This window comes from Tursiops truncatus, chromosome 1, assembly GCF_011762595.2.
Source record: "Tursiops truncatus isolate mTurTru1 chromosome 1, mTurTru1.mat.Y, whole genome shotgun sequence".
Taxonomy (NCBI): Eukaryota; Metazoa; Chordata; class Mammalia; order Artiodactyla; family Delphinidae; genus Tursiops; species Tursiops truncatus.
This window is the reverse complement of record NC_047034.1, coordinates 166,083,503-166,111,250: the sequence shown is the minus strand read 5'-3', so window position 1 is coordinate 166,111,250 and position 27,748 is coordinate 166,083,503. Positions and strand designations below refer to the sequence as shown.

Here is a 27,748-nt window from a genome sequence, read left to right as displayed (position 1 = left end):
ATCTTTGTGTCATTGTGGATTTGCCTTTTTTGGACATTTTATGTAAATGGAACCATATAGCATGTGGCCTTTTGTGTCTGGATTTAGCATGTTTTCAAGGTTCATCCATGTTGTAGTACTTCCATTCAGTACTTGATAGCTCACTTGCCAAATAATATCCCAGTGTACGAATATACCACATTTTGTTTATCCATTCATCATTTTACAGACATCTCCACTTTTTGGCTGTTGTGAATAATGCTGCTGTGAACATTTGTGTACAGTTTGTGTGAACATGTTTTTGGTTCTCTTAGGTATGATACCTAGGAGTGGAATTGCTGGGTGGTATGGTATCTCTGTTTAACTTATAGAGGAGCTGCCAAACAGTTTTCCATAGCAGCCACATCATTTTACATTCCCACCAGCAATATTTGAGAGTTCCGATTTCTCCAATCTTATTGACACTTGATAATGTCTTTTTATTATAGCCATCCTAGTGGGTGTGAAGTGCTATCTCATTGTGGTTTTAATATGTAGGCTAAAAATGTTGAATTGAGTATCTTTTCTTGTCCTTATTGGCCATTTATATATATTTTTGGTGAAATGTCTATTCATAGCCTTGGCTCATCTTTAAATTGTGTTGTCTTTTTATTGTTGAGTAGTTAGAGTTCTGTATATACGGTGATTACAAAAGCTTTAAATTTTGATTTCCAGTTTATTTTTTCTTTTGTCCCTTTTGCTTCTAGTGTTCCATCTAAGAAACCATTGCCTAATCCAGTGTCATAAAGATTTACTCCTATGTTTTCTTCTAAGAGTTTTAGCTCTTGCATTTAGGTCTGTGATCATTTTGGAGTCAATTTTTGTACGTGGCATTCTTTTGCATGTGTGTATCCACTTGTCCCAACACAATTTGTTGAAGGCTGTTCTCTCCCCTTTGAATGATTGACACCCTTGTTGATTGACCATAAATGTAAGGGTTTATTTTTCCACTCTCAATTCTATCCCATTGATCTATATTTCTGTTCTTATGCCAGTACCACACTGTCCTGATTACTGTAGTTTGGCAATATGTTTTGAAATCAGGAAGTGTGAGTTCTCCAGCTTTGTTCTTTTTCAAGATTGTTTTGGCTATTCTGTATCTCTTGCATTTCCATATAAATTTTAGGATCAGTTTATCAATTTTTGCAAAAAGGCAGCTGAAATTCTGATTGGGATTGTGTTGAATCTAGATTAATTTGGGGCTTGCTGTAAGATTTCTTTGTAATTCTCCTGTGTTTAATTTTCCTTTGTGATTAGCTCTGAAACTCTCAAAAGAAAAATGAGTTATGTGTTTATTTGGTGAGCAACTAGGAAGTAAAGAACTGGAGAAGCTGACCTACGTATTCATAGCTAGTCTTGGGAACCAGAGGAAACAGACCTCAAGGGATAGAGTATCCATAAAGGAGTAAAATGGAAGCTGAGTCCACTGTAGATAGACCTTGCTTCAAAACCTTGCCTCAAGAGTTTATGCAGGGGATATATCTATATTTTATAGCCTGGGAGCGTATTCATTTTGGGGAGGGACACTTTTTTTTGCCACACCGTGCAGCATATGGTATCTTAGTTCCCCGACCAGGGATTGAACCCATGCCCCCTGCAATGGAAGCAATAAGTCTTAACCACTGGACTGCCAGGGAAGTCCCTGGGGGGAGCCCTCTTTTTTAAAAAATTTATATATGCATAAACATGTATATAATTATATAAATAAGTAAAATATATATAATTATGTAATCAAAATTAGGTTCAGGGTATTGGAAGGAGTCCATGCAATTGAAGGTCCCTGAGGCTTAAGTTTCATTAGTTTCAGCATAAATTCACCTCTGAATGTCTATGCTAACATTATGGCAAACTATTTAAGATTTGAAATTGTTAAATTGGGCTGAGACTTTGGGAACACCACACAGCTTAAGGAATGGCAGTCTTGAGCTGGGCCTTGAAAAAGGACAGAATTTTTAAAAGTGTTCTGGAAAAGGATGGACTTCTGGAGTTAACTCATCCTCCTGTGATTCCTTTTCCTCAGAAAAATAAATCCTACCTTGTAACATTATTAGGTTTAGATATAATGTAAATAAAATGCTTATTGCAGTGTCTGGCATAAGTAAGTAGGTACCCAGTGATTTAAGTACTACTAGGGAAGAAAAGGAAGTGAAAAATGCTTGGAATATAATAGAAAGTGGTTTGAGAAGCAACAGGGAGTCCAGAGTGGACAACTGAATGTTGGGAACAATGGGCAAATGAATTTAATTGGAAATGAGGTTCTTCTAGGAGCAAGATAAGTTGGAGGGACCAGTATGTTGCAGAGTTGTATCTAGGTTGTAGAGAGCCAAATACTAAATATGTGCTGTCCAGGATGGTAGCCACTAGCCACCTATGGCTATTGAGCACTTACCATGTGGCTAGTAGATTGAGGGAACTGAATTTTTAATTTTTATTTAATCCTAAATAGCCACATGGTAAGTGCTCAATAGCCACAGGTGGCTAGTGCTACCTTATTGGACGCACAGATACAGAACATTTCCATTATCTCAGAAAATTCTGTCAGACAGCATTGCACTAGATTATGAAGTATAAGTGCTATGAGAATTTAGAGAAGGGAAAGATATATTTGTAAGTTTGGAAGACTTAGGGAGTAATTTGCAGAGGAGGTGGGCCTTGAGTTTTAGACATTGGATTTACAGAAAAGGTGGGAGTAGCTTTTAGGGAGTTTAGGGATGATTTTGACGAGTGTGTTAGAAAATGATTAGAGGTAAATTTGACTAATTAGAGCTAGAGAGTTTATATGCTGTTTTGACAGTTTGGGCATTCATTTGTTAAACTATCTGAAAATACAGTGTATTTGGACAATTAATCTGGCACTTGTACCCTAGGTGAATTACAAGGAAGCACTGTTAAAAGACTGGAGCTTTAAGGTGGTTGGGAAGTGAATGAATCACTGTAGCAAGGGTGTGGAAGAGATAGGAGGACTAGAGATACAAATTTGAGAGTCACGGGTGTACAGGTAAGAACAAGTACCCTACTGACTCATCTGCCTGTTGGGACACCTTTTTGTACTTGGTTATAAGTAGTTGTAGAACCTCTCAAGTCTCAGAGGATTTTACTTAGGGATAAAAGATTCCCAATCCTTTATGTTCATAGCATCCATTCTTTTTGTCAGGGGAATAATTCTTATTTTTTAGAGTTTGTATGATTCTTTCAGATGATTTTTAAACTTTTTCGTAAGTGGGGAGATCCTTTTTTACAAAATATAATTTTATGCACAATCCCAAAATAAAATACTACTTGCCTGTTTTATATGAAGTTTAAATTTATAACGTTTATTTTAGTTGTCAGTCTTTGAGACAATGAGGCTATTTTGGTAGAGCCAAATTTGGGAGTGGAGGTTAAGCATAATAAATAGTTGCAGCTTCAATAATTTCTGTATTTTGTTTATGAAGTATTGTACTGATTGACAAGTAGTGGTAGTGCAAAAGGTTGTTTCCTTTGTTTTTAGCTTGTCTTGCCATCTCAGGACACTCTCTCAGTTGAACAGAGATGGCAGAAGAAATTTTATTCTTCAGTCTACCCAAAATTGAGTTACCTAAGTAGTACAACTTCATATGTTGGTGATCTCTAAAGGGTTATGGTTTGGTTTAACATATGAGTACTCATCTTAAAAATACATTTTAAAATTAGTAAATGAAATCCTCCAAAAATCCAAGAGTTCTGTGGAACACAGTTCTTTTTCTGTTGTTGTTAAATACTACCTTAGATATTCTTACTCCTATCTCTAGGTATTTTTCTGATCTCCTTTTTTTCTTGAAAGCTAAGAACTCTAGACCAGCCTCTTCCAGGTGTATTCCTTGTTAGTAGTTATTACATCAAAACATTGGATTAAACAATATTTAAGAAGATTGTTTTTGCTGTGAAACTTCTCAGTACTTTTAACATGTATTATGACTCTCCTAGAGGGGGCCTATAAAAAATGCAGTGTTTCTCTAACTTTAATCTTGGATTCATTTTTCCTTCAAAGGGCGTGGTGTCTTAGGCAAAAGCTGAACTAATTCAGTAGAGAGGATCGTATATTATTGTTTGTGTTTGTCTCAGAATTTGCACATTGCCCAGTTCCACAGTAGGCACTTGTTAAGTGATTATTGATTGAATGGGTAGGATTGATGGGCAGGGGATTAAAGGGCTGAATCTTTGGGTCAGGGAGAGATCAAGCACCATTGAGGGGTAAAAGGTGAAAGGAAGCTGCATACTGTAAACATGTATTACATTTTCTAACCCAGCTCCCTCTGAAACTTTTTTCCCTCCTTGCTGCTTTACCCATTATCCTGAGGTCTGTTCCTAACAGTTTAATCTCAGTCAAGTAGGATAAAGTTTGTTATCTGCATTTTGGGGAGATTTTATTGTAAAGTCTCTGAGATGTTTACCTGATCAGGTTTTTTTGTTTGCAACTAGAGTTTCAGTTTATTAAGGGCAGAGATACTCATTCATAATCATTTTCTCCATTGTGCCATGTTCTCAGTTCAGTATTTGATAGATAAATACAGTTATTCATGTGTTAAATAAAATTCTTAGAGCACAGGTCAAAACTATTCAATTTATCCATAATTGTTTCCATTTTCTAACCCAATCCCTGTTTTCAGTAAAACTCTTACCTCCCCTAGCTACCTACTCCCCCACCACCCAAATCCTGTGGTCATGTCACTTAAAAAAAAAGAAGAAGACAGATAATAGCAGCCAGCCATCTGGAGCAATTTCAAAGATATTTCGAAAGTTAAAATAGATTACATTCACTGTAATCCACAGGACGATGCATTTCAGAAATCTAATATATTTGGAAGCCATGTTGTCTTTGCCCTGTCTCCACCTCCAATAAATACTTTTTATTTTATTCGTTTTATTTTTTCATTCAGTCCAGAATAGAGAGCTCTTGTTTCTGTAGCTTCCTTGTTAGGGTAGGAGTCAAAATGATGATTTGACAGTGTTCCAAGGTTGATGACTATTTGTAATGCCACATTACACATTTTAACAAAGCGGTCCATAATAATCTTCCCTATCCTAAGTTGCTTTACCCCCCAATAAAACATTCATTAAGACTGCTTCCTCTTTCTACTTATTACCTGGTTTTCCCCTTTGTAACGGGTGTGAATTAGTAGTAAGGCTTGTAGTCTCCATATCCACATGACTTACTCCTTAATTTGTTGTAATAAGGATTCTTTGCTCTCAGCATTCAACTCTCTTAGGTCACCAGTGTTTTGTTTATGTTTTTGTTTTAAGCAAATGTACCGTTTTATTGTTTCAGTTTGACTATTGCCATTTGCAATTTTTATTCCCTGCCCACCCTCCCCACTCCTCAATTTGGTTTCTAGAATTCTTTTTTTTTTTTTTTCCCCAGTACGCAGGCCTCTCACTGCCGTGGCCTCTCCCGTTGCGGAGCACAGGCTCCGGACGCGCAGGCCCAGCGGCCATGGCCCACGGGCCTAGCCACTCCGCGGCATGCGGGATCCTCCCCGACCGGGGCACGAACCCATGTCCCCTGTATCTGCAGGCGGACTCTCAACCACTGCGCCACCAGGGAAGCCCTCTAGAATTCTTTTGCTATCTACCTATGGAATAGTAGTTAGAAGTACAGATTGGCATTAGACAGACTTGTTATTCTAGCTAACTGTATTTTTGTCTGACTGAGGGCTAGCTTAGTCTTTTGTTGAAACTTCCAGTATGTGAACATGATATATACATATGTATAGATTCACACACAAACACACAATTAATTTTTATTTGTAGAGAGCCTCAGAGTCATTGATTTGAATTTCAGTACTATGATGTAAAAGTTACAGTTTGGGCTAAATCTGAACTGACACAAGATTATTTCATGAGAGATTTTGTTTTTAATGGTTACCTATTATGAGCTAGCTTGTTCCTTGTTATTTGCTAATTTTCCTTAAAAATTGAAGTTAGAAAACAATTCATATTTACTGATGGTTCCAAACTGAGTTTCTGACTTTAGATGTCCATTGTATTTAGCTTTCCCTGGTATAATCTCCATATAGGTAGAGTACAGAGAGATGGATGAAAGTTTGGCCAACCTCTCAGAAGATGAGTATTATTCAGAAGAAGAGAGAAATGCTAAAGCAGAGAAGGAAAAGAAGCTTCCCCCACCACCCCCTCAAGCCCCACCTGAGGAAGAAAATGAAAGTGAGCCTGAGGAACCATCTGGTGAGTTATAGTAACTAACCACAGTTTTGTTTTATCTTAGAAATAAGAATAAATGAATTTATTCCTATTCTGCAATGTTGTTTATGTCTTTGGTTTATACTCTTATATTGGCCATGTGTATTTTTGTGTGTATGCACATATACATGTATACACACATAAATATACATGCATATATACATAGTGGTACTGACATTCTTTTTGTGTGTGTCTGTACATATAGGAGGAAAGTAAAGAATGAGGGTAGAAGGATAATGGCTGTGTAAGGCAGCTGAAAAGTTGGAGAAAGTGCACAGAAAGCCAAACGCGAAGAACCAAACCTTTCAGTGATAACTCTGATTCAGAATTTAGAGATAGAATGATTCAGAAATTATTCCGGCTAAATTATGCCATTTACTTCATGGTTAGATACTTTCAGGTAAAACCTTCGTGGTGTGGATCAGTTTTGAAAAGGGTCTTTTCCTGGTGAACAAAGATAAAAATACATTCTGAAGTCAAAAAGAAAAGACTTAAGTGCCTGTTATTGTTTAGTTATTGAGCCTCCAGTCAAAAGAATGGTATAAGAAAAGGCTGTGAAGAGATTCTAAGGTCACACAATCTTCCCTATGACATTGAAAGATTATTGGAGCCTGTAGTACTGTTTTCAGAGGTTCAAACATTTTAAAAGAATTCTCACTAACATCACCTCAGTGAGTCCTACTGAGGATACCCAGACCAATTAGGAATACCCTTTTGTTTTGGAGAGACCAAACAAAAGTAGAATCTTAATTAATATTTCATATCTTCTGCCTTTAATGGCTACTCTTTAACTCTTCTTGACTTCGAATTTTTACTAAGTTCTTCTCATTAAAATACTTTCTGTATTTCCAGTAGCTCCAGGCCCATTCACCTCACCAATTCTTTAGAGAGCATTACAAATCAGGTGTTAATTTAAACTTAGATTTAGAACTTATCAAACAGATTCTAGCTAAAACAAAATAAAAATTTATAATTTACAGTAATTGTAATAAAATGTGATAAAAGAATACAGTTTGAGAGCATTTAGAAAAAGATAGATTCTGGGTTTAAATCTTCTCAGGACTCAGATTTCCTAAGAATGGTTTTCCTAAAACTTTCTTAAAATAACTTATCGGAGAGTTACTTACTGGGAGTGGTATATTACCTTTGGGAGTAATGTCCCTGAGGCAAAGGTACCTCAACAACACGTCCTCTCTTTTTGTTGATTTTTTTTCCTCCTTTTCCTAGTCTTTTACATTTAGCACTCTCCCCTTCTTTCTGTCCTTACTCCCAACTCTTCCCTTGACTCTCTACTCCTTTCTTCTATATTCTTCTTTGATTCTTGCCTTTCTTTTTTTCTACCTTTGCTGTAGATTTGCCAATGAGATACATGGGGATAATCCTTTTGATAGCTGTTATATAGCTCCAGAGGCTGCTGATCTCTTAGTTTAAGGACTCTATTATTCAGTAGATGATCTGATATCTCAGATACTGCCTCACCCTCTTTTTTGTGTAGTTGTCAGTGTCTCCAGTAAGAAACTGATTTACCATAAAGTATCAAGTTGATATACACTTTGTCCTCTGAGAATTTTAAACCAAGTCTTGGTGTTTTCTTTTTTGTGAAAGAGGTTTTTTATTTTGTTTTCCTTCTTCCATAAATGTCAGATACTGTTCCTACAAAGAGTAAATATCTTTTTAAAAATTATTTATTTGGTTGCGCTGGGTCTTAGTTGCGGCAGGCGGGCTCCTTAGTTGCAGCTCGCGGGCTCCTTAGTTGTTGCATGCATGTGGGATCTAGTTCCCTGACCAGGGATCAAACCCGGGCCTCCTGCATTGGGAGCATGGAGTCTTATCGACTGCGCCACCAGGGAAGTCCCCAAAAGTAAATATCTTAGCAAAGGGATTTAGGATCTGGGGAACTGTCTTTATGCCATTATGTTCTAGTTAATGTTAATCCAGTGGTTTAGTTTAAGTTTTAAACTATTTAATATTTTGGAGAAAGTTAAAGTTTTGTTTCTTAAGTTTAGGATATCTTCAGTGCTCAGAGGTGTGCTGATAACAGCCAAAACGTACAATTAATTTGTGGTTATGAAAATAAAGTTATTTTTCCTCTAAAACAACTCAAAAAATTTTTTTTAAACATTTGTAGGGTGAATTAGGGAATACTTACCCTGGGAAAGTAGTGGTAACTTACTGGCCTGCAGAATTTAGAAATAGTTTGGGTCCTCATGGTGAATAAATATTATCAGGGAAGTTCAAGTATGTAGAAACTGTCCAGGGTTTCCAAAATCTCTTGTCTTATCCGAACTAGTTCTTTCACTTAAGTTTTCATTCAGAAATTGAATGGAAGCCTTGCCATATGCGTATTTAATATCTTGAGAGAAGATGTGGGTCTGGTTCTTTACCAAATCTTTTCAGTTATTTTAGGTGATAACTAGACATTAACTTACTCTCTTAAAATATATAAGGTTTGAATACATTTCATTCTTACCAGCTTTTAAACATGTTTAGAAAATTTTGCTTTGCTTTCCACAGTGTTAATCTTAAGAAGAATAAAATATTTTGTTAATTATGAAAGCACAAGGTATTCTGAAGTCAGTGGGTAAAATGATTTGACTGGAGAAGATTCCTCTAGGAGACTTCTAAGAGGAGGCCAAAAAGGAAGGTTGGAGCCTTGGTTACCAGGCTAAGGAATTTGAACTTGATGTGCTTTAAGCACTAGGAGGATCTGGCCACGGGTAACACTGAGGTTTTTTGAGTGAAGGTGCTATACCAAAATACGTGTTTTGGAAAAATCAATCTATGTGCTCTATAAGGGCAAAGTAAAGGAGTAAAGAGACTGGGATTGGAGAGGTGATTTAGGCTATTTTGGTAATTGAATTTACTAGATTTTGATCAATGGAAAAATGTTCTCAATATCAAAGTTGAATTTTTGGGGAAACGAGGTTTGAGTTTCAGGAATTCCCTGGTGGTCCAGTGGTTAGGACTCGGCGCTTTCACTGCCTGGGCCCAGGTTCGATCCCTGGTCTGGGAACTAAGATCCTGCAAGCCTGCACGGTGTGGCCAAAAAAAAAAGGAGGTTTTTTAATTGAGAAAAAGTTCTCTGTTCTGGGTTAAACACTGTTTGTAGATTTGTCAGTTTTTAATTATAACAATGTGGCATTTAGTTCTGTGGTAGTCACATAGGTAAATGTATTTTTCATACTAAATATTACTGCTTATGTTTAAAATTCACCTGTTTTCTTAAACATTTCCATGTATTTTTATATTTATTATACACTTCTGAATATATTTGTTTTAACAAACGATGGTTTTATTTGGTTTTCCAGTACCTTTTCTATCAAGATAAAAGTGGCAACTGAGCCTGAACAGGTTGTTTTTCGAATTGAGTGTTTGGTTATTAGTGGTGTTACATAATAGTGAGCGTCTATAAAATAGAGTAAAATCTCGGTTGGAGTTTACATACTGGTTTAGAATAATTGCTGCTCTGTTAAAGTAACTTTCTATTGGAGAAAAGCTTTCTTCCCTTCTTGACTCAGTTGTTACCCTGTATACCTTAGATTATTCCTCAGTGAGGTTTTACTAAGTTAACTAATTTGCTAGCACTTAGCTTTTTTATTTTCATACAAAACATAGTTTTTTTCCCCTCACTGCCTTTCAGCAGTTGAAATTTTCCAGAAAAATATCACTAAGTAGTTCCTGGATTTAAATTTTGTATTGGATTACTGTTTAGGAACTCTGGTTTGGGATTACTGTTTAGGAACTCTAACATTTGGGATTAGAAGTAGCTTAGTTGTGTATAGCTTAAGATTTGTATGGAAACTTACTCTAAAATAAATAAAATGAAATTTGAAATGGGTTTTTAAGATGCCTTTCTTAAGACTTCTTCACGTTAATGGATTTCTCAATAGAGACATCAGAAGTATGTTTAAAATATATGTATGTATGTGCACGTGTCTGTATGTGTACCATTTTTCCAGGCTCAGTGCTGTGCTAATACTCTAATGAAACTCAAAGGCTTCCATTAACCATTGATTAACTCTTCAAATCAATTTTGTTAGATATTGTTAGCTGGTCGGTGACGACTTTATTATATTCCATTTTATTGAATGACTGTGGGAAGAATCACTTTATCTCCTTGTTTAAAATAAGGATTCTGGTGAGAATATAACAAAGGAAAGTGTTTGCTCTCTTCTCTGTTGTGCATGGTAATTTTGGATGTGTTTGGTGTATGTGTTTGAAAGATATGTAGGCTTTTAAACAAATTACAAAACAATGAGATATGAGAGATTGCTATGACAAAAAATTCTGTATGGTTTTAATAATTTGGAGGCCTTGTTCATGTAATAGTCATGCTGTAGATTGAAAGTATTTTTAAAAATCACACAAAAGGAGATGCAACCTGAATTAGTAAAAATACTAAATTTATATAAAATATACAAAATGTACATGTATGGGTAGAAGAATTTAGCTTAAAATTCAGTGAAATTTGATCACAAATACTGTTGACAAGAGATTGACCGAAAACTTGATGAGTTGCTTTATTTGCTGTAGCAAAAATCTAAAAGGCAGAATCTTTTGGACTATCCTTTAGAACTCGATATAATAGAATTTGACCAGAGAAGAGCTGAAGATGGACCTTACTTTAAAAGAAAAAAATCAATGGTTGGTCCCAATATTTGTACAGTGGTCCTTATATTTTCATAATTCTTTGTTTATAAAGTACCCTGATCATCTCTCCTATGAGTCAGTCATACTGATTGCCGTCAGTAAAAGTGCTGGATTTGGCAGCATGGATAGTTATGGTCAGAGTTCAGGTGAATACTTTCGTTTATCAGGCTGTAAGTACTCTCAAGTGGCACATCCCAGCCTTTTCTCTCTCCATGCCTACAAGTGCACAGCCCCCATACCCAGCAGGAGACCCTTTTTTGTAGGTTTAGTAGAAGTTGCTAGGAAATTGATCCCTGAAGAGTTGTTTATGTTGCCATTTTGGCCTGCTAGTGTCAACTAAGTGCCTGAAATCATTTGATTTTCTCATCATATGAAGTATGGTGTATACATTTAGAAAACAGACCTAGGATTAATTTTCTTGCCTTTTTTTAAAAAATAAATTTATTTATTTATTTATTTTTGGCTGTGTTGGGTCTTCGTTGCGGGCTTTCTCTAGTTGCGGCGAACAGGGGCTACTCTTCATTGCAGTGCGCTTGCTTCTCATCGCAGTGGCTTCTCATTGTGGGGCACGAGCTCTAGGTGTGTGGGCTTCAGTAGTTGTGGCATGTGGGCTCAGTAGTTGTGGCTCGCAGGCTCTAGAGCACAGGTTCAGTAGTTGTGGCGCACGAGCCTAGTTGCTTCGCGGCATGTGGGATCTTCCCGGACCAGGGCTTGAACCTGTGTCCCCTTCATTGACAAGCGGATTCTTAACCACTGCACCACCTTTTTTTTTGTTGTTGTTATAGCATCATTTCAGTGTTCTGATTTGGAACTATGCTCCAGAATAACTTACTAGAGAGCTGGGGGAAAATGTCACAGGCCGAAAAGGTAACCTAGATCAATTCAACAAAATTTTTGTATTTTGAGAGATTACTAAAAATGGACCAAGATGTATATTACTCTCCAACACATGGTCCCCACTCTCAGATAATTTATAGCCTAGTGTGAGATACAGATGTATACATAAATGTATAATAGAAGGCAAAATACTCTTAGATGTTACATTTCAGGGTAAAAATTTAGAGAGACTTACAGGCAGAAAGGGTGGAAAGGAAGGAAGTCTTCAGATCCTTCTTTACTTACAGGAAGAGTTAAAAAAACAAAAAAGAAACCCAACAAGGTAGGGGATTGGTGGTGTGGAGGGGAAAATTTTTATAGAGACATTTTCCACACAAAATAAGATTTTCACAAATGTGCAGCTCCTCATTCACTTTATTCTACATACATTAATTGTAAAACTATAGTGCTTTGTTCCAGGGATGGTGCTGGATTCTGAGGGTTCAAGGCTGAAGACTAGGTCCTCCTGCAAAGAATTCACAGTCCAGTTTAGGGTTACAGATATTAATTGACAACAATGAAGAAACAGTACGATAAAAGTATATACAAAGTATGGTGAGACTGCAGAAATTGTTTTCAGATGTTTTTCCCAAAATTGGGTTTTGGACGTTTTACTTTAAACATGAAGGAATGAAGTTAGGCTTTTATGAAGCAGTTTGAGAGCCCTGATTTTTAACTGTTTACTGCTTTTGGCTGATAAGAACCATTGAATCAGATGCTACCAAGTTATGTTTGGTCTTTAGAGATTGACCTGCTTTTCTTAATGAATGATTTTATTTTATTGATAATTTTGCTTTATTTTTTATTAAGGCAAAATAGTAATTTGTTTAGCTGAGCAACTTTATTTTTGTAATCTCGTATTCTTTTGCTACCATCCTTTATTTGGTGTGATCATGGATAATAGAAGAACAGGACACTTTGAGGATTTTCTCATCTGAAAAATGGGGCTTGATATGAGGATCACATGAGAAGATATGGGCTCCACTTTTGTGTACAGATGTTTTGTATTTATTAAACACAGTTGAACCAGGAATACGGTGGGTTGTTGGTGGTGGTGTTTTTGTTTTTTTTTTTGTGGTACGCGGGCCTCTCACTGTTGTGGCCTCTCTCGTTGTGGAGCACAGGCTCCGGACGCACAGGCTCAGCAGCCATGGCTCACAGGCCTAGCCGCTCCGCGGCATGTGGGATCTTCCTGGACCGGGGCACGAACCCGTGTTCCCTGCATCGGCAGGCGGACTCTCAACCACTGTGCCACCAGGGAAGCCCGGTGTTGTTTTTTTTTAATTTATTTATTTTATTGAAGTGTAGGTGATTTACAGTGTTGTGTTAATCACTGCTGCACAGCAAAGTGATTCAGTTATACATATATATATACACACACACACACACACACACACACACACACATTCTTTTTTAAAATATTCTTTTCCATTATGGTTTATCATAGGATTTTGAATATAGTTCTCTGTGCTGTACAGTAGGACCTTGTTTGTCCATTCTGTATATAAAAGCTTACATCTGCTAACCCCAACTTACCACTCCATCCTTCCCCCAACCCCGTTTCCCTTGGCAACCACCAGTCTGTTCTCTATGTCCATGATCCTGTTTCTTAGATAGGTTCATTTGTGTCATATTTTAGATTCCACATATAAGTGATATCATATGGTATTTGTCTTTCTCTTTCTGACTTCACTTAGTATGGTAATCTCTAGTTGCATCAGATCAGTGTTCTCCTCAGGAAAAAATCAGGTTAGGTAATGGACTAGGTTGACATACATACTCTGTCACTTTTGGAAACTGGAAAGTGTATGTGGTAGCCCATTTTCAATAATGTGAATAGATCATTTTTTACAAGATAGATAATTCTTTAAGCTTTTATATGATAAATCATAGGAGGAGTGGCAAATCTTGATACTTTCTAATAAAGACTTTCTCTCCTCAGAGAATAACAATGTAAATCCATGTATCAACTATCGAGATATAACATTAAATTTTGCCATATTTGCTGATCACAGAGGTTTTAAACATTTGAAAATAGGATTATTTTTGATTTTGCTATTTTTTAGCATCTTCTGATATTTGAAGATAGACGAATACATATGATTAATTAAAGCCTAAGAAGTTGTATGTTTTTCATAGCATTGTAGACTCAAATCATGTTTAAGATGGAAGGAGCCTCTAATCATAGCCTGGGAAGATATAGATAGCCAGAGTTCTGAAAAACTGTTACATGAGCAGGAAAGGGGAACTCTCTTGTTGGGAGATACATTCATGGTTATCAGTTGTGAAAAGTTATAATGGTTCTTTTAATAGCAGCTCCAGAATAAAGTTCCATATTGGCCTTTTTAAAAACAGGTAAATAACTAGAAAAATAAGCTTTGTTCTTAAAAAACTACCTGTACTCAAACACAGCTTAAGCTTGGTAGTTGAGCAACATAACATAGCATCTGAATTGTGGGCTTTCTTTGCAACATTTTGAAAAGTGAACTACAAACCAAGATTTTGCAACAAAATAAGTAAGGAAAATCGATGGAATGTGGAGGGAAATAGCATGTGAGAAAGTCAGTTCTTTCAATTGGCTTACAAAACCTTTGCTTTCTTCCCTAGCTTGTAGGGCTTTTACATTCTTTTATATAGGATCCCTACTACTGAGCTTCTCAGTTCTGCCCCAGTGTTAAGTTCAGGAGCAAAGCAGTGCTACAGCTCCTCCAGTGGTACAGTGAGAAAATTCCAGGCAGGCTCCTACCTCAGGAAGCATGGTTTTCCTGCTTTCTAGACTTAGTTCTTTATTTTATTTTACTTGCTGTGTTAGGTCTTTGTTGCTGCGCGTGGGCTTCTCATTGCGGTGGCTTCTTCTGTTGCGAAGCACGGGCTCTAGGCATGCGGGCTTCAGTAGTTGTGGCACGTGGGCTCAGTAGTTGTGGCTCGCGGGCTCTAGAACGCAGGCTCAGTGGTTATGGCGCACGGGCTTAGTTGCTCTGCGGCATGTAGGGTCTTCCCGGACCAGGACTCGAACCCATGTCCCCTGCATTGGCAGGCGGATTCTTAAACACTGTGCCACCAGGGAAGTCCCAGTTCATTATTTTAAACAACAGTGTAACCCTAGAATTGCTGCTCTAATTGGAGATTTCATTTTGGTTAATTTTGTTGGGGAGTATTGATCAGTGTTAGGTGTTTTAAAATGCCTCTGATGTGCTTCAGAGGAACCCCCGAGGCTCTTCCTTCAGGATAGTTTAGTCTACCTCTCTGAGCCCAGTTTACTTTGCTTTGCGTTTCTTTGAGCTGCTGTAGATGATTTATTCTTCTGCCAAAAATCATAGTCAGAAAGTTAGCAGGAAAGAGATGTATCAAGCAAGAGTGGTATACTTGAAGGTGTTTTTAAGCCACCTCTCACTACAGCAGGGACAGGAAGGCAGCACAACTTGGTGATGGTCACCAATAATTCATTTTTCTCAATTTTTTCTTTTTTACTTTTTTTATCATTTATGTTGACCAATTCCTCTTTGAAACTGTGACTTTCCTTAATGAGATTAATCATACAGCTGCTTCAAAATTTTTTACCTCTATGTTGATTTAAAATTTCTTATACCCATTCTCACTTGTGAGTTCTAGTCTTTAATTTCCAACCATCTTTAGAGTATTTCCATTTAATTTTACTAACCTGTCTCCCAGATTTCCCATTTTTTCCATTGTATTACTATTCTCCTGAACTTTGGAAGCTTGGAGTCTTGAAAGCCCCTTATCTCTTTCATCAAGTCTCTTGTAAAGTCATGTGTCTTCCTGTGCACAGCCTCTTCACCTTGTCCATTTTTACTGCCACCTTTTAAACTTTTTTTTTTTTTTTTGCGGTACGCAGGCCTCTACTGCTGTGGCCTCTCCTGTTGCGGAGCACAGGCTCCGGACGCGCAGGCTCAGCGGCCATGGCTCACGGGCCCAGCCGCTCTGCGGCATGTGGGATCTTCCCGGACCGGGGCACGAACCTGTGTCCCCTGCATCGGCAGGCGGACTCTCAACCACTGCGCCACCAGGGAAGCCCTACTGTCACCTTTTTATTCTGCTGGATTTCACTTCACATCTAAATTATTTCAGTAGTCTTTCGACTGGATCTCCTTTATCTAGATCACCTTTCTCCTCTAATCCATCTAGTACAAACTGATTAAAGTATCACTTGTTTTGTTGCTTTCCTGGTAAAAATACTATTCTCCTGCATTACTATTAAGATCAAGTTTAAGTTTTGGCCCTGAAAGTGGCCCACTTTTGCTTATCCTTTGTGTCTCCCACTGCTCTTTGAGATCATCTCCTTCATTAAGCAGGGTGCTGTGTGCGATTCTTCGTACATACCATGTCTGTGGTTTTCTCCTTGCTTTTGTAAATGTTCTGGACCATGCTGTGGTATCACCGTACCCCGCACCCCCCACCCCAGTCTATGCAAATTTCTGGATTTGTTCGGAAAAGCTTCCCTGATTCCCCCAAGTGTGTGTTTCTTGTTTCCTTTAAAAAAAAAAAAAAGTTTCTTTCTGGATATTTTTCATCTTTCCCCAATTAGATTATGAGCCCTTTGAAAATAGGGACTCAGCCTTTTCTACTTTTGATTTTGTGCTTGGCAGTTTGGATGGGTATTCAGTAAACATTAAATTTGTGAGCTTATTTTAAGTAAGAAACTCAACTAGTGTGTTAATATAGTGCAAACTTGTGTGTTCAAAGATGGTTTTAACTTTTGAGATGTTTTTTTCCTTTGCTAGTTTCTTAGGTTCAATTGAAGTCAATCCTTGGCAGTTATTTTTATTCTGTAAATTTGGTAAATTTTTGATTAAATAAATTTTGATGAATTGATTTTCTGTTTAAAGATCATTGCTTCCTAGAAGATTTAGTAATTCCTCAAAATGTTTACAAAGTTATCAGTTAATGTGATTCCAAGAAACTAAATAGTCAAAATGTGATGAATATGTTGTTCAGTATATTCCTGGGAACAACACACCAATGATTCTCGCCTCCATGCCTGCCAGATAAAAGTATTTGAATGTAATAGACTTCCTCTTAAGATGCTGAAAGAGTGGTCTCTTGAGAGTTTGAATCAAGATGAAAAAACAATTCAGTAGTGTGACTATAACTAAAATACTTAACTGTTCTTCAAGAATAACTTAACAGATCTGTAGATTTATTAGAGGACAACTGAAAGGCTGCTATGGAAGATAAACTGAAAAGATTTTATTTTGAACTTGGAGAAGATATGCACAAATAAACTGTATTAGGGTCTCTACTTCAAACTTGAGGATTTTGTGTGTGTGTTGTCGGCGGGGGTGTGTGAAAACAAAAGGAAGTCTGCTCATTCAGTAGTGCCAAAATCAAGGTGATATTAAAAAATTGCTTGTGTATATTTTCATCTTCTGTTTTGAATTTGAGCTCATGGAAGATAACAACCACATTTGCCTGCTGTTCCATGTCTTTGTGCCACTGTCAGAAGCAGAGTTCTAGGCCTGAAAGACCCGAAGAGCAAATGAATATGGCATTTTATATGTTCTAATCAGAGACACTACCTGGATGGAAAGTTAGCTGCAAACATTTGTATGTGTGCTGTTCTTAATAAAATGAATATTCTCTTAAAGAATAAAGGAAATTAATACGTAATTATAAGACTGTTTCTTATGCCAATTGTATTGCATGATTCTGTGCTTTGAACATTATAGCATGCTGGCAAAACAAAGGATCTGAGAGCTGGTAAAGCAAAAAAAAAAAAAAAGAGGAAGAATTGGTCTAGAATACCACTAATAAAAATGGTGCTGTTTTCTGCTGTCTTTGGAGAAGTAGGCACCCTCAAAATACTCATGAGTATATTGTGATTAGAGAGAAAATAGCAACTTTACTTTCAAGCAGGTTATAAATATTCATCAATTCAAGAGACAAATATATTGTTCATTTACTTAATTTTAAGCACTTTTTGTTTTCCATCATTTCTTTCATGTTTATATCATCTTCTGCTTGGTTTTCTCCTGTTTCTCTGCTTAAGTAGTATTTTAGAGTTTCATTTCTTTTTTGACTTTCTGTTGCTATGAGAGATACCTTTTAAAAATCTTCCAGGGTATTGAATATTTTCCATGTTTCTCCTACGTATTTTTATCGAAGGACAGTGTCTTTATAAGAATTTTGTTAGTACCTCTTTTCAAAAGCAGACAGCAAAAAAGACTGCCTTACCTTGTTGTAAAAGAGCAGCCTTGTTGACCTTCTGAGCACATAAGTCAGGGGTAAGAAATCCATATTTCTATTAAGAAAAAACATTGACAGGAAAAAAAAATCAGTACAGTAAATAGCATATTGTATGACATGTAGTGGGAGGAGAAGGAAAATGATAGAAATAGAAAGGGTAAAATAATTCAGTCTTAATGGCAAGCTTGAAAGTGTTTTTTGGTTTTGTTTTTACTTATTAAGAAGTGGTGAGATGCCATCATTAGAAGAGACTGTTGTTTTCATTCTTTCTTAAAGAAGCCAGAAACATAATTTGAGAAAGAAGAGCTATATTATTCCTAATGCCTAAATGTTCTTCTTGGAAACTCTTTCATTGTTTTCAGCCCCTTTCCCCCCTTCTAAAATAATAGCTTAATCTTCTGGTGTAGTTTGGTGCTATTTGGAACCAAAGAAAATAATGACAACAATTTTAACTCTGAAACTTTTTAACTCTGAAAGACTTTTAAATGAATAAATCCATAAGTTCATTAAGAATGAACATTTTTTAATTTAAACTTTAAAAGTAAAATTTTAGATGTACAGCCTGCATTTTTAAGATAAGTTTACAGATTGGATTTCATAATTGGAGTTATCTCTTCATAATTATATGCCCTTTCCAAAGGCTGTAAACAGCAAATCATATACCTTGTACCTTGTCTGAGAAGCATAACCTTCTAGAACCTAAAGTACCGTTTATACAAGAGCAATGTGAAATAATTTTAGGATGGGATTCTATTCTACTTTCAAAGCAGACCATATACCATCTAGCAACATATTATAATATTGTCAGAAATCATTTATATATGAATACCTTCATATACTTAAAGATGAAAATGTCATTTTAAGTCTCACAGACCTGGGATCATTCTTATAGTAAGGGGGCTATGTTAGTTTTACTTTCCTGCTGCCTTTTAACTCAAATGGTAGAATAATCAATCTGCTTTCTAGTTGAGATTCTTTTAGAATAAACTGTTTAATGAAGAGTGTCCAGTTTTAGATCTTTGTGGGATGGTGTTTCATATCTTCCAAAGATCACACTGGTAGTAGTTTTCCCTAGTATATCAGGTGGCGAGAGGCTTAAGAGGATCATTGCATCTGTCTTGGTGATTGATTTTTGGAAGAGTCTGGAAGATGATCTATCCGAACTTTCTCAAGTTTAACTTTCAAGCTGTGATACTTTTCTTAAAGTTATTTCTGTACATTAATCAATGAGGAAAATTTCTTAGAGGGCTTATTGTGAAGCTTGAGGTAGAAGCTCCCCCATCATCTTGCCTGCTCCAGCCTTCCCCCTTGTGTTATGTCTATCTACAGTACTTGGCATATGACTGTGAGGTGTTTTATGGTGTTTTAATTAAAGTGTTACTGAGGAAGCACTGGCATGTTCGGATCTGGCACTGTCTAGTATGTATAGTGAATGAAACTTCTTTTGGAACTGAATCTTAGTTATCATCCCTTCTTTGAAGTCAAGGGGAGAATATTTCATTAAAATTATGTCTTGCTTGTTGTCTTATATATATTCTTTTTAGATAGAAAGGTAAAGTTTAAGAGACATTGAGCAGATGCTGAATTGTTGCAACTCCAGATCCTAGAGCCCATGTCACACCCACTCTCAGTCTAGCAACAAGTAGTAAAAGACATTTGGAATCCCTTTTCCCCCATCCAACCTTGACTATTAAGACTGACAGCAAGAATTTAGCAATTAGAAATACTGCGTACTTTGTTCTCCTACCTTTCAACAAGAATCAGCATGTAAAGTTGAAGTTTCCTGACCAGAATTTGGAAGACTATAATGTGACTCCCTGGGCCTTGATTCCAGAAGAAGGAGCTCTCTGAATATGCGTTTACTAGTTGGTGGTGAATTTGTGAGTCGCCAACTATTAGGCCTTTATGTCCAGATATTATCTCAATTTATGGAGTAAGGTCCCTGAGTTCTCCTCTTTCCTTCCACAGGGCAAGCAGGAGGACTTCAAGACGACAGTTCTGGAGGGTATGGAGACGGCCAAGCATCAGGTGAGGGTGGCATTAGATGCTTGCCACTTAGCAAGAGCCGCCAAGTCAGGGTTTGATGCTTGCAAGTGTTTTTGGCTGTAGTACCCACATTTTAGCCAGAAGCGCAGGGGAACTTTAACCCACAGGACAGAGTAGTATAATAGGAGAAAGTGTAGACAGAACAAAGGCAAGCAAAACCTTTTGAAGTCCTCAGGCCGATCTCAGCCCTCCACTCTTCTTCATGTTTTTGAGGAGATGGCGGGTACTTTTCTCCCCAGCAGCCTTTATAGTAAAAGTAAACATGATATAAAACATAGACTTAGAAATCATGGGACCTTTACAAAGAAAAATAACTTTATACACAGAGGGGAAGCCATAGGCTGAAAAACAGGATGGAAAGGCCTTCTAGGATTAGTCAGAGGAACTATGTGGGCAAGAGAAATGGTTGTTAAGTGGTATTGGATACAGTTTTTTCAGTTAACATTACATAGTTAATCATTTTGCAGTTTAAACATTTTGTTTCTCACATGAAAATTAATCTTTGTTAAAAACTCTGCTTGAAGTGCTGTTTCTTTTCAGACCAAACTATGAGATTTTAACTTTTGGAAAAAGTAAAGGGTTAAATGATTTATAGGGGCCTATCTGGAACAGTTAAAGTTTGTTCCAAGAATCCAAAGTTAGAATATCTGGATTTCATCCTTTACCTCTTAAAGGATGCAATTGTGTGTGCCAGTGCTCAAAACTAGTTTATATATACATTTTGATAGACTTGGAATAGGTATCACTTATGGAGTTTGTCACTTTTGAACTCTTAAGTCTACTTTAAAATTATTTGTTTATTATAGTTTGTGTACAGCAGGTCCAGGGAATATTTTGTATTTTACTCTCTTAGATCAAAAATAGTTCAATGTTAATACAGAAATTAGTACTTAGGGGATCCAGAATGTTAGAAGTAGACTTCTTTAAATGCTATTTGAAGGATTGGAGGTTGATAATCAGTACATGGTTGTCTTAGAGGAGTTAAAATTCTCTTTCAGAGTCTGTATCTGATAGATAAATCTTCAAGAATGCTTTTCATCAAATGATGCACAATTGGATCTTCCAAGGAACTGTTGAGGGTCAGGGATAGCCTTTAGAGCTTTAATCTTGAAGAAATAAATTGAGTTTTCTTGTTTCTTTTTGTTTTGTTTTTACATGAGTAATAAATAAGTTTACTCTTTTGCTTAAGTAAACAACATGTTGTATTGCTGAAAGTAAAAGCAGACTTTCTTATAGAACTGTGGTGCTACTGACTTAATATTAGTAGAACATGAGTTTTAAGTGTTTCCAGGAATGGTGGTGACTATTCTGAACCCTTCAAGGTCTCTTCTTTAGATTTTCACCTTGTTCAGAAGCATGTATTTGTGAGATGATCAGTCAGAGTTAGAAACGTATGCTTATAAGTGATCAATGTTATTCTCTTAACAAAACCAAATGACCGTCATGAGTATCTTGGGACCAGGATCACATCTTGACTTTTAAAAAATCATAGCAAGTTGGTGTTTACATCCTAAATCTTGAAAGTTAGAAGGGAACTTGAGGTCATCTTGCCTAGCTTTCTGCCTTCAAATAGGTGGTATTTGTATCACCCCTGTTTTATCAGGTCCTGAAACACAAAGTTAAATGACTCGACCAGGAATATACCCAACTGTGGAGGAGTGAAAACCCAGAGGTCTCGTTTCTTATGCGTATACTATTCCTTACACCTTCCCTTATAGAATCATTTAAAGTGTGCGTTTACGCTGAAAAAAAAAAATCTAAAGCATAAGAAATCATAGGATTTTCCTCTTTTTCCTTTTTCTCTCTTCTCCCCCTATTCTTTATTCTTTTATTTTTAAACTATTATAAGACTGGATATGGTGCATCTAAACTTACTAATTTTAGGAAGTTTATATGTGCATCCTATCAGGCTCTTGTTTTCCCTCTTTAGCTAGAAATCTAATTGTAGTTCATTTTCTCTACGTTAATAAAGGGGGAAAAAAGGCAAGAAACTCATGGAGGCCTTCTTTTCTGTTGTTATATCTCTCTTACTTCATTCAAGATGCTACCTGTATCATATCAGAATCGGGGGGAAATGATTTCATGGAATAGCAGTCCTATATACTCACTTCCCTCCCCTCCTTTTTTCTGCCTAATTGATATATCCGGAAAGATCTAAATTAGTCCCTTAAATATTTAACTACTTTTACTGTGTTTTGAGGGAAAGCATTAGCCAATCAGACCATTAGAAAAGGCAATTATGCTTTAGCATGACTGCATTTTGAAAGGTGATGCTGGAAATTTCCTGTGTTAAGTGGTGAGAAAGAGGAATTGAACAGAGGGCAAGATTGGTATGTAGGCAGCCTTGGGGCTTTTAAAAAATTAAGGTAGCATCTTTGAAATATTCTAAATTTCCAGAATACCAGACTCTGTTAAGTACACACAAACACCAAAGTATAAAACTGTATTCCAGAGCCAAGTGTAAATACTTCTGAATTATATGTACTACTGCTACTTTTAATCAGGATGTTATACTGAAGACAATTGTATTCTGTAAGATTCTTCCCTCTAAAGGAGATACTTGAGTTAGATTATCCAGAATGGTTTGTTAGTTCATTTTGAAATATTTTATAGAAAGAATGTTTTGATTTACCTTCTGAGCAGTTTAGTTTCCAAATTAACATTTTTTGTTTCCTTGGAAAAAAGTTAGATTTTTTCATCTTGCACACTTTTCACCTTGATTTTGATAATGGTTTCCTTTTTTGGAATAGTAATTTTCATCCCTAAAAACCAGAAGGAAGGCAATAATTACTGAGTTTTTAGGGACCATTTTTCATTTTTTAAAAATTTATTTTTAAGAATAATTGGGGTTGTTTTTAGATGTTATATAGAAGATAGAGATGGAGAACAGTGTTATTCCACATATACATTAATGTTACGACTTTTGGCTTCTTTAATTCCTTTTGTTAAACTTTTGATGTTTGATTCAAAGATAATTTAAAACTGTCATGACTCATATAAAATTTCTTAATTGTTACATATTTCCCAAATTAGCCAACTATATTGGAGTGATTTCTGTTGATAAGAACACTTGGAATGAGGAACCAAATATAATGTAAAATTTAGTGCTTTTTCCCCACATGGTTTTTCTGGCTGTCATTGACAATAGTATTTTGCAGTAGGATTGATGTTCATTGACCACTTATTAAACATATATATAGAAGATAATATAGCTAAGAAAGAAAACTACCCTGTTTTGGGGAGGGAGAAGTAGAGTTTACAGAGTTCATTGGTTGTCTTATTAATAGTATACACTCATGAAATACACCAAGAAGTAACCTATTAAGAGGTATTTGGTCCAAATACTCAGGATTATTGGGTAGATAATGCTTCTTATAAATGTGACATGTTTTGGGACTTGGCTTTGTTTTTTTATTTTGATTTGGGGGTACAGGACTGGGGACATCAGAGCTGTATAGTTGGGGCTTCCCTGGTGGCGCAGTGGTTAAGAATCTGCCTGCCAACGCAGGGGACATGGGTTTGATCCCTGGTCCGGGAAGATCCCACATGCCGCGGAGCAAGTCCGCGTGCAGCAACAAAGATCCAACACAGCCAAAAAATAAATTAAAAAAAAAAAAGCTGTATAGTTTTAGAAGCTTTCAAATTACTGAAATAACCTATACATCTGATAGTCAGCATTTCTTCTTTTCATGCCTTAATTTCATGCTTCACCCTCCACAGTATGGCTGTTACTGATTATTTTTTTCCTTAAGGAGTAATTAATTCTCCTGACAGTCTTTAATTTTAGGTTGAGATTCATTAAATGTGAGGATTATTGATTTGATCTACTGTTGTGAATACAGTATTTGTGCCCTCATAATCTACTGTGAATGGATGAATTTTTCTTCTTGTCTCCAACAACAGTATTTCTTAATGTACAGCCCACAGTAGCATTAGACATTTTTGCTTAACCTCTTGTTAACCATTATTTTTTCCTAGATAGTGTTTGGATGTCTTTGTGGAAACAACACCTCAATAGCTTAGCTATAATTTTCTAAGTTACATCTTTACCTGCTTTGTTCTTCTTCTTCTTTTTTTTTTAAACATCTTTATTGGAGTATAATTGCTTTACAATGGTGTGTTAGTTTCTGCTTTATAACAAAGTGAATCAGCTCTACATATACATATATCCCCATATCTCCTCCCTCTTGCATCTCCCTCCCATCCTCCCTACCCCACTGCCCCATCCCACCCCTCTAGGTGGTCACAAAGCACCGAGCTGATCTCCCTGTGCTATGTGGCTGCTTCCCACTAGCTATCTGTTTTCTATTTGATAGTATATATAAGTCCGTGCCACTCTCTCACTTCGTCCCAGCTTAGCCTTCCCCCTCCCTGTGTCCTCAAGTCCATTCTCTACGTCTGTGTCTTTATTCCTGTACTGCCCTTGGGTTCTTCAGAACCTTTTTTTTTTCTTTTTTAGATTCCATATTATATGTGTTAGCATACGGTATTTATTTTTCTCTTTCTGACTTACTTCACTCTGTATAACAATCTCTATGTCCATCCACCTCACTACAAATAACTCGATTTCGTTTCTTTTATGGCTGATTAATATTCCATTGTATATATGTGCCACATCTTATTTATCCATTCATCTGTCGATGAACAACTAGGTTGCTTCCATGTCCTGGCTGTTGTAAATAGAGCTGCAGTGAACATTGTGGTACATGACTCTTTTTGAATTATGGTTTTCTCAGGGTATATGCCTAGTAGTGGGATTGCTGGGTCATATGGTAGTTCTATTTGTAGTTTTTTAAGGAACCTCCATACGGTTCTCCATAGTGGGTATATCAATTTACATTCCCACCAACAGTGCAAGAGGGTTCCCTTTTCTCCACACCCTCTCCAGCATTTATTGTTTGTAGATTTTTTTGATGATGGCCATTCTGACTGGTGTGAGGTGATACCTCATTGTAGTTTTGATTTGCATTTCTCTAATGATTAGTGATGTTGAGCATCCTTTCATGTGTTTGTTGGCAATCTGTATATCTTCTTTGGAGAAATGTCTATTTAGGTATTCTGCCCGTTTTTGGATTGGGTTGTTTGTTTTTTTGATATTGAGCTGCATGAGCTGCTTGTAAATTTTGGAGATTAATCCTTTGTCAGTTGCTTCATTTGCAAATATTTTCTCCCGTTCTGAGGGTTGTCTTTTCATCTTGTTTATATTTTCCTTTGCTGTGCAAGAGCTTTTAAGTTTCATTAGGTCCCATTTGTTTATTTTTATTTCCATTTCTCTAGGAGGTGGGTCAAAAAGGATCTTGCTGTGATTTATGTCATAGAGTGTTCTACCTAGGTTTTCCTCTAAGCGTTTTATAGTGTCTGGCCTTACATTTAGGTCTTTAATCCATTTTGAGTTAATTTTTTTGTATGGTGTTAGGCAGTGTTCTAATTTCATTCTTTTACATGTAGCTGTCCAGTTTTCCCAGCACCACTTATTGAAGAGGCTGTCTTTTCTCCATTGTATATTCTTGCCTCCTTTATCAAAAATAAGGTAACCATATGTGCGTGGGTTTATCTCTGGGCTTTCTATCCTGTTCCATTGATCTATATTTCTGTTTTTGTGCCAGTACCATACTGTCCTGATTACTGTAGCTTTGTAGTATAGTCTGAAGTCAGCGAGCCTGATTCCTCCAGCTCCGTTTTTCTTTCTCAAGATTGCTTTGGCTATTCGGGGTCTTTTGTGTTTCCATACAAATTGTGAAATTTTTTGTTCTAGTTCTGTGAAAACTGCCATTGGTAGTTTGATAGGGATTGCCTTGAATCTGTAGATTGCTTTGGGTAAGATAGTCATTTTCACATTGTTGATTCTTCCAATCCAAGAACATGGTGTATCTCTCCATCTGTTTGTATTGTCTTTAATTTCAGTGTCTTATAGTTTTCTGCATACGGGTCTTTTGTCTACTTAGGTAGGTTTATTCCTAGGTATTTTATTCTTTTAGTTGCAGTGGTAAATGGGAGTGTTTCCTTAATTTCTCTTTCAGATTTTTCATCATTAGTGTATAGGAATGCAAGAGATTTCTGTGCATTAATTTTGTATCCTTCTACTTTACCAAATTCATTGATTAGCTCTAGTAGTTTTCTGGTAGCATCTTTAGGATTCTCTATGTGTGGTATCATGTCATCTGCAAACAGTGACAGCTTTACTTCTTTTCTGATTTGGATTCCTTTTATTTCTTTTTCTTTGATTGCTGTGGCTAAAAATTCCGAAACTATGTTGAATAATAGTGGTGAGAGTGGGCAACCTTGTCTTATTCCTGATCTTAGAGGAAATGGTTTCAGTTTTTCACCATTGGGAATGATGTTGGCTGTGGGTTTGTCATATATGGCCTTTATTATGTTGAGGTACGTTCCCTCTATGCTTACTTTCTGGAGGGTTTTTATCATAAATGGGTGTTGAATTTGGTTGAAAGCTTTTTCTGCATCTATGGAGATGATCATATGGTTTTTCTCCTTCAATTTGTTAATATGGTTTATCACATTGATCAATTTGCGTATACTGAGGAATCCCTGCATTCCTGCGATAAACCCCACTTGATCATGGTGTGTGATTCTTTTAATGTGCTGTTGGATTCTGTTTGCCAGTATTTTGTTGAGGATTTTTGCATCTATGTTCATCAGTGATATTGGCCTGTAGTTTTCTTTCTTTGTGACATCTTTGTCTGGTTTTGGTATCAGGGTGATGGTGGCCTTGTAGAATGAGTTTGGGAGTGTTCCTCCCTCTGCTGTATTTTGGAAGAGTTTGAGAAGGATAGATGTTAGCTCTTCTCTAAATGTTTGATAGAATTCGCCTGTTTAGCCATCTGGTCCTGGGCTTTTGTTTGTTGGAAGATTTTTTTTTTTTTTTTTGCGGTACGCAGGCCTCTCACTCTTGTGGCCTCTCCCATTGTGGAGCACAGGGTCCGGACGCGCAGGCCCAGCGGCCATGGCTCACGGGCCCAGCCTCTCCGCGGCATGTGGGATCCTCCCGGACCAGGGCACAAACCCGCGTCCCCTGCATCGGCAGGCGGACTCCCAACCACTGCGCCACCAGGGAAGCCCTGTTGGAAGATTTTTAATCACGGTTTCAATTTCACTGCTTGTGATTGGTCTGTTTATATTTTCTATTTCTTCCTGGTTCAGTCTCGGAAGGTTGTGCTTTTCTAACAATTTGTCCATTTCTTCCAGGGTGTCCATTTTATTGGCATATAGTTGATTGTAGTAATCTCTCATGATCCTTTGTATTTCTGCAGTGTCAGTTGTTACTTCTTTTTCATTTCTTATTCTGTTGATTTGAGTCTTCTGCCTTTTTTTCTTGAGTCTGGCTAATGGTTTATCGATTTTGTTTATCTTCTCAAAGAACCAGCTTTTAGTTTTATTGATCTTTGCTATTGTTTCCTTCATTTCTTTTTCATTTATTTCTGATCTGATCTTTATGATTTCTTTCCTTCTGCTAACTTTGGGGTTTTTTTGTTCTTCTTTCTCTTATTGCTTTAGGTGTAAGTTTAGGTGGTTTATTTGAGATGTTTCTTGTTTCTTGAGGTAGGATTGTATTGCTATAAACTTCCCTCTTAGAACTGCTTTTGCTGCATCCCATAGGTTTTGGGTCATCACGTTTTTATTGTCATTTGTTTCTAGGTATTTTTTGATTTCACCTTTGATTTCTTCAGTGATCTCTTGGTTATTAAGTAGTGTATTGTTTAGCCTCCGTGTGTTTGTATTT

At 36.7% G+C, this 27,748-nt stretch overlaps 1 protein-coding gene and 1 long non-coding RNA gene across 4 annotated transcripts in view; one reads left to right on the top strand and one right to left on the bottom strand.

The window, feature by feature from the left end:
* The window catches only part of KDM1A (lysine demethylase 1A), a 64,005-nt gene that overhangs the window by 2,326 nt on the left and 33,931 nt on the right, over positions 1-27,748 (top strand). For 2 of the 3 annotated variants that reach the window (XR_012327205.1, XM_019938546.3), the window contains exons 2-3: positions 6,054-6,219; positions 19,933-19,992. Coding sequence is in view for 2 of the 3 variants with exons in the window: in XM_019938546.3 (XP_019794105.1) it covers positions 6,054-6,219; positions 19,933-19,992 (226 nt within the window). In the remaining variant the exon portion in view is untranslated. The remainder of the gene's footprint in view (positions 1-6,053; positions 6,220-19,932; positions 19,993-27,748) is intronic. The other variant, XM_019938547.3, reaches the window with a different exon arrangement.
* On the bottom strand, positions 12,119-20,249 carry LOC141276905 (uncharacterized). The gene is made up of 3 exons (XR_012327240.1): positions 20,170-20,249; positions 17,953-18,019; positions 12,119-12,226 (listed from the first exon to the last, which is right to left on the bottom strand). It is a non-coding gene; the product is annotated as an uncharacterized lncRNA (long non-coding RNA).